Genomic DNA, 11,749 nt, shown 5'->3' with positions numbered 1-11,749 from the left:
ACTTGCAACAAAGTAGGCAACTTCTTTCAACACCAGCAAGCCTGGTCAGTTCTGGTTGTTTCCATAGACGGGTTCCCCGTGGTGTTCCGAAGACGGATCATGATGCGCATGTGAAACGGAATGCGCTCGCACTGCCTCCCGCGCGGAATGCTGCTCGTGTTGTACATTATACTATCTAATCGCGATCGACTAATGGACAATCTTATATGGATTTAATTGTTTGTTATAACGATTCGCCATTAACCAACTAGATTGGACAAAATTTACGAGCGAAACATACGGAAAATAAACTGAGCTAATGTCTGGTTTGGTGAACGAAAAACATGCGATCGGGTATTTCTGCCTAGTATTGTTTCATGTTCGTTGTCATTTTATTGCAATTGCAGAAAAGACGGCAATAAAATCTATATTAACTTTGATCTGACGTTTATTCAAAACGACTTTCCAGAATAGTCCCACCTCTCTCTATCTAGGTTATAACAACTGAGGTCATAATTTTAACCTTTTTAAACCCGGGAAAATGGCCTATCTATACTCGCCGTACAGGGATCGATGAATAGTTAAGTGTGTGAGACTCTAACCCACTAAAAATCCAGGATGATCGCACTATACCGCTGAATACAGAACGTTTTGGTAACGTACGTGGTAAACACGACCAAGATGTCCTCCGCGGTCATTAGGTGTAAAAATTATACCAAGGGTTACTTGCACAAATTATTCTTGTATTTAATATGTATCTGTGTGTAGGTCGAGCTCATATGCCACGCACTAATAACAACAGACTCAGTTACCGCATCTCTTTAAACGTGACATAACATGTAATCATGTGAATATCGCAATTGAAACAGTCCCAAATACCGGTAACAGATTGCTTATTGCGTTGTTTTTTTTTTCACGTTAACTTTTTATGTTGGCACTACTGACATAATTCGAGTTAGTTTAAATGAGACTTTATTACAACTAATACAATTTTCATTATAATTAACTTGCGTAAATATAATAACACTTTATACGAGGCCTATTTTAAAATTGTAATTGTTTAACGCTGCGCGTTACATTACAACATTGTATGAGCATAAAATATGATTTATCGCGATTATGTGTGAATGTTTGTTATTGAATCAATCACATTTTATACAAGCATTAAATAAAGATGTTATAACGTAATTTTTACACTTTTTAAATAATGTTTTTGTAGTTTTGGTATACCTAACCGACTCTTACAAGACCTCATTCAGTACATAGTTTCCCAATGCACATCCAGCCAGGTTAGTTTAATAGTCAAGTCTGCTAAAAAACTAACTGAGACTTATTAAAGTCATATAAAAACTAGAACTTCCTTACAATTAACTTCGACTAACGATTCAATAAACTATCCTATTGGCCCACTTGCCCAACTGACCGGCCGGGCTAGGATGCGCGCCGTGATAAAATCTTATCGATGATTTTAGACGACAAATGTATGGGCTTATCGCTCAGTCGATAAAATGGCCCGATAAAAGCTTATCGCGGCGCACTTGTCCAACTGACCGGCTACCAAACCATTTCTTCCGCGTCAGTGTGACAAAACAATTCGATGTTCACGCCTACTTGCGCTTACGCATTTCTCTCGACCTGTTTTCTAACGATATTTCGACAAATAGCCACATAACTTATGTCATAGTTGGTTTGTACTTGTCATTTTTGACAATACTGTAGGATTACATGACCACAACGCTTAGTTATGTACTGTGATTGATTTAAATATTGAAATTCAACCAATCGAAAGACTTTTATTTGTTCTGTAATAGGCACTTTAATTTTTAAAAGAGTAAGCTTATTCTTATCTTAGTGCTTGTTAGACAAAAATTTACAGATTTTACATCTTAATTCCAGTAATAAAAACAATCGACTATATGTTATGTTAATTTTAACATTGATGAAGATGCAAATTATTTAGAAATGGACGAGAAAGCATCCGCCATAATGAACGTGTATGAATCGCACGAACATGCTTTCTTTATCAATAAATTCATCTTAGATCCTTTACGCAAGAACTCTACATTATACATATTATTAGTGTTTCTGTCCCATACAATCACGTATACAATGTAGCAAATGTGAAATTACAGAATACTGTAATAAAAAAATAACTATGGGAAGCATTTTTCTAAATTTTTATTCAATTTTCTGTTGGCAACATAATGTGACATGTATTGTACAGTCTCCTTAAAAAATTTTTTTACATTTATTTGGATTGGAGTTAATATTTCAAATTACATTGAGAGAGATTTTTCTTCTTCTTTGCTATACTCTTGTCAGAGTGGTCGTGGTCGTCACACCTGGTTTTGGTGGTAAGCTTCACAATCCGTCGAGATAGATGCCTTTATCTATCCCAAATTCCACGGCTGCCTTAACAAATATTTTTCTATAAGTAAAGGTGATGCTGTTTGCTTAGACACGCCTATATTTTCCGTAATAGAGCTTCAAATAGTACGACTCTACGTAATTCATGTCATATTATATTTAACAAGTTATGGTGATAACATAAATAAGTAAATTGGGTATATTATTATCGGTTCTAGCTTCTAACGACAATGTCTCCCACGAGCACACACGATACCATCGGATTGATAGCGCGGTCATTGTTCGTATGACGGTTTCACATGCGGCTCTTACTTTCCTAGCTGACTGGCAGTTTACGTCGTTAACTCAACTTTATAATGCTTGCAAAACTGAAAGTCTTAAATGTATTTGTTTGACAATAGCAAATAACTCTTCACCAGTATAACTTTCGTTGAAAGTCGTACATTTAAAATTAAACACCCTGTATTGCGTCATGTAAAAGAACGAAGAAACTATGCCTATTTTAAATTGAATGAGATATCGTGAAACGTAGAACTTATTAAGTGAAATTCATAGTAAGCTTGTTAAAAAGTCTGTATTTGCCCATGGCATGCCAAATTGTGCTCGTACCACCAACCACGCGTATAATGATTATGGGAAAGTCATTCTACTCGTTAGGTAGAATCGCACGCATGATCTGATATTATAGAACGTCTAATAAGTACGCGTCTGATATTATATCTTAGTAGTTCTTTCTGTAGTTATTTCTATTCACATTCATTATTATTTATTTATTGATGGATATAAAGCCGCCGTCGATTGGTCGGTTTGCATATAAAATATACCTACATTACGTATTTTTCTTGAACGTTCACCTATTTTTAAGGAAACTTAATTGGTGATTTTTTCTCTTAAAAATTTTAGTTCTTACCTGTGTATGTAAGAATTCTGTGAATTTCAAAATTAAGTAGGTATTGATCTATTGTTGTTGCGTGACGCATACAATTTAAAAACTCACTGATAGGCTTACTCAAAATCCAAATTATTTTGTTCGCTTTCAACAAAGCATGAGTTATGCAAGTCTAGGTAGGCTACGTAATACCTGCAGCCTACTCGTATAGTGGGCTAAGTGTTAAATGATTTTCAAAATACTTCCTTGTCACTTTGTCATTCATTGGGATCAACTAACCGCATCTGGGAGGGCCAAATTACTCTTTTTAACAAGTATTCTCTTTTGAAGTCTGTATTGTGGTTGTCATTAAATACAATTTAACCGACTACCGCGTACTGCGTAACGTTATAATTTTTCTTTTTACTAAAAACCGCTTCCTTGAACATCCAATTATAGTTGAATTGCAAAGTAATTGAATAAGACATTTTGGCTACATTGTTTCGTGAATTTCAGAAAATACTTGCTGGTGTTATAATAAATCAAATTAAGATCGTGATCGCTTCGATCGATCATAGATACGTTTCCAAGCTATGGACAATAACAGCCTTATTTAATCGAAAATTATAACATATGCAGAGTCAAAGTAGTCTCTTCTTTGATTTGTGTAATTGCTGCTGTGCTTCTAGAAGCGAAAAGGGTAGAAGGTTATTTTACAATTTCTCTTAGGTAATTAATTAATTAACCATTGCAGCACTAGAAATGCAATGAATATGGTATGCCGACTAGTCCAGTCATTATAGTAAGTTCACCTCGGAATTCGAGATACCCAGCTGTAAGTCTGTAAATACGTGTATATTGACACCCTAAAAGTTGTCTCAAAACCTACATATGGTAGGGTGTAAGCAACTATTAAATTTCAAGGTCAACGGTCACAAAAATCGGTTTTTTGCGCTTTTTTTTAGAAATATCTCATTTCCTGTGGGTTTTTTGCTAGTTGTATTTATTATCAATATTGTAGAATACTAAATTATCTACAAATTTTGTGTAAAAACTTTTTTTATACGGTGAACCGTTTTCGAGATAGAGGGCGGAGAGCGCGCGGTCACTGCATCACTTCAGGTCTACTTAGCGGTTTAGATTTTTCATACAAAAGGATTTTCCCGCTAATTCCTGTGGGAATTTCGGGAATTCCTTGTTGTAACTAAGCTTTGAGTTTACTAAGGTACCTACATGCCAAATTTCAAGCGTCTAACTTCCGTTAAGCGTTTAGATTTTTCATACAAAAGGATTTTCCCGCTAATTCCTGTTCACGTGGGAATTCCTAAGTATACTATAACCTGCCCAGGTGTATGAAGAATAATTGTACCAAGTTTCGTTAAAATCCGTCGAGTAGTTTTTGTTTCTATAAGGAACATACAGACGGACAGAATTCTATACATGAAATATATTTTCAAAATAACTATCAGGGGGTGATTAGTGATCGATACTGATGCCAAAAATGCAATCAGTAAAATTTTTGTCTGTCTGTCTGTCCGTCTGTATGTTCCTTATAGAAACAAAAACTACTCGACGGATTTTAACGAAACTTGGTACAATTATTCTTCATACACCTGGGCAGGTTATAGTTTACTTAGGAATTCCCACGGGAACAGGAATTAGCGGGAAAATCCTTTTGTATGAAAAATCTAAACGCTTAACGGAAGTTAGACGCTTGAAATTTGGCATGTAGGTACCTTAGTAAACTTAAAGCTCATTTACAACAAGTAATTACCGAAATTCCCACGGGAATTAGCGGGAAAATCCTTTTGTATGAAAAACCTAAACCGCTTAAGTTGACCTGAAGTGATGCAGTGACCGCGCGCTCTCCGCCCTCTATCTCGAAAACGGTTCACCGTATAAAAAAATTTTTTAAACAAAATTTGTAGAGAATTTAGTATTCTACAATGTTGATAATAAATACAAATAGCAAAAAACCCATAGGAAATGAGATATTTCCAAAAAAAGCGCAAAAAACCGATTTTTGTGACCTTTGACCTTAAAATTTAATAGTTGCTTACACCCTACCATATGTAGGTTTTGAGACAACTTTTAGGGTGTCAATATACAAGTATTTACAGACTTACAGCTGGGTATCTCTAATTCTGAGATTCTTACCTAATTTAAGCTTAAATGACTGGACTAGACGTAATGACAGTTTTAGAATTAGAAACAACTGATCGTGCTTATAAACAAGGGATAGCAAACATTTGCAATTGTGAAAGTAAGCATCCATCCGGCAGCCGCTCCTATCTATAATGCAAGGAAGTTTCAACCGGTTTCCAATATTTTATACCCTATCTTATTTTACGACGCTATTTATCACGTACCATTTAACGGTAAAACCTAATAAAATATATTATTGCTTTCGAAAGTAGGAGTTTTAATAAGTACTTGCTTAAAATTCGCTGGACAGTTTATAGATACTTACGTAATAAACAAGTAATAATATATGTAGGTATATGAATAAAAGTGATTTAGAAGCAGTCAAGTTCGATTAAAATTTATAACCGACTTGATTTATTTGAACCAGTTTTTGTCCGTACTTATTTATATCTCGATAATTTTATCAAATGATAATAATCTATCGATTAAAATACTCGTTTAACACATTCTACCCTCAGAATACAGAACAAACCAGAAGGAGTGTTCGATAACATTTCTACGCGGCAACTTGTGTCCAAAATACTTCCCCTCCCGCGCCCCTCTACCCCCTTTAGTGTTACTAGCGCCGTGTGACACCCCCATTTTTGGGGTAAAATTATGTAATTTTTTAAAGAGATGTTAAACAAGTAAAAAATAAGTAAGTGAAATAAGTACACACGGCCACAGTGTTAACTATCCATTTCCGTTTTTGCTCTCGCTCTTATCAAATGGTGATTCTTTGCGATAGAACGAGACGACATGACTGGCCATAGGCATAGTAGTACCTATCTACCTATGAATTTAATTTTTACTCCGAAGTAACTAAGTGTAGATGATTATTTATTTCTATTAAATAGTGTAATATACTATATGTAGGTATAATATGTTATTTAAAAGTCAATTACAAAAGTCGAATATAAATTTTAGAATGCCAAGTAAAACAAAAAAGAAACTTAAGGTTCTTTATTATGTAAACATATCGACAACAAAACATTTGTTTACGGCGCAGTAGTGCTTTTAGTTTAACTTTTCTTGGAGTCAAAAACAGAATCCAAATCAAAAACATCACCAATACTTGAATTTGATTGCGAGGCAACTCTGGCTGTGTATCCTGAAAGAAAATCAGAGTAAGTATGTAAGCAATAATTAATTACTTAAAATTATTATTAAATATACAAATATTGCTGCTGCTGATCTGTTGATACCAATGCCTTACTTTTGAATAAATGGGAAAGTATGAAATTCACGATAGTAATTTATTATCTCCTCATTATTAGGGAGTAATATTATAAATTAATTCAATATATTAAAATCAAATCAAAATCAAAAATATTTATTCAGTTTAGACCACAAGTGGCACTTATAATTTAATTAATCAGGTTGTCATGTCATGGATGAAATTACACTAAAAACTAATTTAAACAAAAAGGATGGGGAAAATATTCCATTATTCTGTGGTAACGCTAACAAAATTAACGCGTGAATTTTTTATAGACAAATGTAATTCAATATAAAAAAGTAGGGTAAAATATTCCGTTGACCTGTGGCAACACTTACAAAATACAACCGTGATTTTTTTTGAAAATTATTATTTAAATAAAATGAATTGGAAATGTGCTACTTACGGATAAAACATGATCCCATGCACTTTCTTCGTAATTCCAGTAGCATTCTTACATGTTGGAACGGCACAAGACGGCATAATTTAATTATAAAGTGTCAATCTGACGGATATGTAAACAATGCGCGCGCCGGCCATTGACTAATTGCTCTAAAGTCAAATTAGTGCGATTTGGAGTAATTTATATGAATACACATTTACGCCCGTTGACGGTTTCTGGTTTGTTCCGTATTCTGAGATTCTACCTAATTTAAAACTAAATTAGGTATAAACTAGAACTTATATTTTTTGCTATACCAACTTTCTTTTAGCCACAAATTTTAAAATATTTCCAGAAAGTGTTGTTAGTTTCAGGGTTGTCGCAAAAACAATGGGAAGTGCTAACATTATAAATATTATACTTATACAATTATACGAAAGTAAAAGTCCATTAGGCAGGCGTATTGTCTATTGTCTAATGCGTAATCTCGTATCGCCTTATTGCATAAATCACTCTGGGAACTTAGTTTCTGTTTAGCATAATCATGTAGTTCCGGAACAAACGCTGTAAATATTATACAATAGTTAATGAATTAATTAAGAACAGTACATATTTTCATTACAATAAAATCATTGTAATGGAATTCCAAATTCCATTAAAGTCCATTTTCAAATGGAAAACAGCATAAGAAAAGTCTAATGCCATCATTACTGAAAGATTGACTTCAAAGGTTAATAGGATGTGATTTTGAAAGGGCTCATTTCTGTTTGCCAATAAAGTCTGTAAGGCTGAAAATGTTAATCAATTTACCCTATTTATTATTAAGTTACGTTAGTCAATTAGTAAATTATTGTAAAAAGAAAGAAAAAAGAGCCGGCTAACTCTTTCAAGTATCGTTTAACCAAACTACAAGAATGTTTCTTTACACAGATTTTTATTAAGAAAAATATTTATTAGATACATGACATAACACGACATGAAATTAACTGAAACAAAACGACTAACGTTATTTCTTGTGTTGTTTCCATTTCTACGTTTGTACATGACGCTCTATCGCCCCTATTCACAAATATTACTATGAGGTCTCACAGTGCGCGTGGACGCATAGGGTGACACACGAACCTATCACAGAGCTCTATTCAACACTGTGCGTTCGATTTTCTGTTTCACTTAAGCAAGCATCGTTTGTGAATACGGACGTATATTTGCTTTGTTTATTGCCTTCGTAGAGCGAATTGACAGATCATTTCATATCGGAGAAAATTAAGAGCAGTAAAACAAGAACAATGGCGATAAATTTGCCTGCCTCGATGTTAATAGATAGGAAACTGTTCTTTTTACACTCGCACAGTCACGCATCATGATTCTGGCACTAGGTAATAAATACACGAGAAGTGTGGACACCAGTTATGTGTATATTCCGCTTACAATTCATGTATTGCGTGCTTAGGAACTAGTTGTCATATTTGCTTCCAAAAAACCTTCCGGTAGCAAGTCAATGCAGTGTACACACAAAAAGTGAATGACTTCTTGGTATTAATTATGAGATACGTTTAGGTAATGATACGCAAGGAAGTTTGTATTGGACTAGTTGCAAATTCGTTCGCGTAGAAAATGCATTTCAGTTGATTCTTAGACCTCATTGATTAGCAGACCTCTTACCTCGACTAGGGCTGTGTCCTATAGGATGTAGGGGGGTTAAGCTACATAACATTTATTAGTAAAAATACATAATAAATAATATTCTTAAAAATTAATTTTTTGGAATCTATTGACCCTACATAAAACAAAGGCATTCGTTTTTTAGGATTTTTTTATCCACAACGAGGAAGCTCACTTTTACAAAATCACACTTTCTAGAGTTCTAATAAATTAGTTAATTAATTGATATTGATTGATATAATTGCTTTACTAAATGACAACTGGCCTTTACAATCTAAAGTAAAACCAATTTCGCACATCCGTATCATCATCTCATTTACATTAATAAATTACCTTATTCCGTATAGGTTGAATTAAAATGGTGATACACTTTCCAAACACAGGAAGGATAAGTGTTAACACGGTCGTTAACCGCCATGTTAAAAGTACTTTCTTTCGTCGAAAAGCTATAAAAATAATATATTAAAAAGTTTAAAATTCATAAAAAATCATTTCTATAAATTGGTTGTTTGTAATAAAAAAAACTTTAATGTTTCTATTCTGTTAAAATGTATTCGTGATATTTCTTAAGTTTTATAGCGATACCTAAATGTATTGTTACAAGTTAAATTATATAAATAATTATGGTTTCCTAGACACTGCAAACCACATTGTTCCTTGTAGCGTATTTAATACAATCGAATTTCACTTGTTTTCAGATGGGCAGTGTCAACCGTGATGACGAGGCAGAACAACATCCAGCTGGGAGACAATGACGTCACCGCTTTCATCCCACTGTGGGATATGTGCAACCACGAGCATGGAAAGGTTTGACCTTTTCTTTCATTTACGTAACCTGCGTAATTTTCAACCTGCCTTAATGTTCTTTAATGCGCATCTTGCAATCAATGACTCTAGATCATAACTTTTAAATAAGACAAGTCCACAAGATTAATAAAAGTCACATTTGATCACCTGGGTGAATGAATTTCTAGTGAACAAAGGCGACCGCTTTAGTCGAATCAATTTACCTGGAAGATCAAGCTGGGTGAAATGGTTGTGAGGTTGAGAGGTGATATGAGGACACTAAAATTCCACTTTCTTTCACCTTCACCCAGGTATAGTGGAATAATCCTTTCTACACTTTTATCGCCCTTTCAAAGATTTTTGCGAGAGATGCTAGCTTATACTCTTTTTCTAGATTCATAAACCACCTAATTTCCTAATAAATAAATATTACAATATAATTTCAGATCACAACAGACTTCAACAAGGAGAAGAACAGAGGCGAGTGCTACGCGCTACGCGACTTTAAGCCCGGAGAACAAATCTTCATCTTCTATGGAGCTCGATCCAACGCCGATTTATTTCTACACAATGGGTAAATTACCAGCCACTAATACCTTTTTAGGACCACTTTCCATACCCTTAGTTTCAGCATAATTATTACAACTAAATTAGACGTAACCTTACTCCGCACGATATAATTCTGATTTATATGTTGGAGTTTGGATCGTAAGAAGGAAAAGACCACGAAGATTACCACGGATTTATTTTAGAACATACAGCACACAGAGACTACATGAGATCGAGTGACTGATCCAGAAGTCTGGAAACCTTACATTGACAGCGGAGTGCCAAATTCAAATATTCAAATATGCTTACGTTTAACCAAAAAGTTTCTAACTTTCCAACACTGGCCCTTAAACGCAAGCTAAACTTACAATAAATACATTTATAAAACACTTAACACTAAAGAAACACAACACAAATACAAAGTTAACATTTAAAAAAACTTAAGTTACAATTAGCTTTAATTCAATTGTTAGCATTAAGTAACTTAAATTAAAGTTAGCAATTGACACACAAACTTATTGTGTTTCTCTTTACAAAGTGCTTTAGTTAACACATCAGCTAACATAACAACAGTTGACAAATATTTGATTTCAACTATTCCTTTGTTTACAATTTCTTTAATAAAATGATGACGAATATCAATATGCTTAGTTCTAGAATGAAACATATAGTTTTTACATAGTTTTATAGCAGATTGATTGTCATTGTAAATTGTTATTCTAGGCATGGTACCAAAAATCTCACATATAAACTTTCTAATAAATAGAGCTTCCTTACATGTGTCAGACAACGCCATGTACTCCGCCTCAGTGCTGGACAAGGCAACAGTACGTTGCTTGCGACTCTCCCAAGTAACGACTGACTTACCAATAGTAAACACAAAGCCTGTGTATGACTTGCGGTCCATGTTGTCTGACGCCCAGTCAGCATCAGCATAAGCTGAAATATCCATGCCCGACCTAGAAAACACAAGAGCAAAATTACTAGTACCCTTCAAATAACGTAAAATTCTCTTCGCAGCTTTCCAGTGACTTTCTCCGAAACAATCGTTGAATTGACTAAGGTAGCTTACGGCATGACTTATATCAGGTCTCGTGCAAACTGCCACATACATCAGTGAACCAAGTAAACCTCTGTAGTCATAGGTCTCATCTTTAGGTTCCTTGCAAAGTTTCAGTCCCGTTTCCATGGGTGTTGCAATAGGTTTACAGTCCTCCATTCGAAACTTCTTCAATACCTTCTGTATATAGTTTGACTGAGTGAGGTAAATTTTATCATCTTTCCTCATCAACTTCATCCCAAGTATGTGTTGAGCTGGCCCTAGATCAGTGATTTCGAATTCATCCTGCAATCCTTTCTTTATATTATCCCTGTCTGGAAAACCTGGAGATGAAAATACAATTAGATCGTCCACATACAATGCAATGATCATCATCAATCCATTTTCACACTTCGAGAAAACACAAGGCTCAGAATTCAATTGACTGAACTTCAGCTTGTTGCATAAAACCTTGGTAATCTTGTCATACCAAGATTTGGAGGCCTGTTTAAGTCCATAAACAGCCTTATTAAGTTTATATACCATTCCTTCACTACCTTTCACCTTGAAACATTCTGGCTGCTCCATATACACAGTTTCTTCCAAATCACCATTCAGGAATGCAGTTTTTACATCCCAATGCTCAATATAAAGGTTATACTCTGCCGCTACTGCCAGAAGCATCCTGAGTGTAGAGTATCTAACCACAGGTGA

The 11,749-nt window shown here is 34.5% G+C and overlaps 1 protein-coding gene across 1 annotated transcript in view; it reads left to right on the top strand.

The window, feature by feature from the left end:
* The window catches only part of LOC135078055 (actin-histidine N-methyltransferase), a 43,905-nt gene that overhangs the window by 17,044 nt on the left and 15,112 nt on the right, over positions 1-11,749 (top strand). The window contains exons 5-6 of the mRNA XM_063972614.1: positions 9,360-9,468; positions 9,894-10,021. Coding sequence (XP_063828684.1) covers positions 9,360-9,468; positions 9,894-10,021 — 237 coding nt within the window. The remainder of the gene's footprint in view (positions 1-9,359; positions 9,469-9,893; positions 10,022-11,749) is intronic.

This window comes from Ostrinia nubilalis, chromosome 14, assembly GCF_963855985.1.
Source record: "Ostrinia nubilalis chromosome 14, ilOstNubi1.1, whole genome shotgun sequence".
NCBI classification, from domain to species: domain Eukaryota; kingdom Metazoa; phylum Arthropoda; class Insecta; order Lepidoptera; family Crambidae; genus Ostrinia; species Ostrinia nubilalis.
The sequence above is the reverse complement of the archived record's forward strand: the minus strand, read 5'-3'. Positions and strand labels throughout refer to the sequence as shown.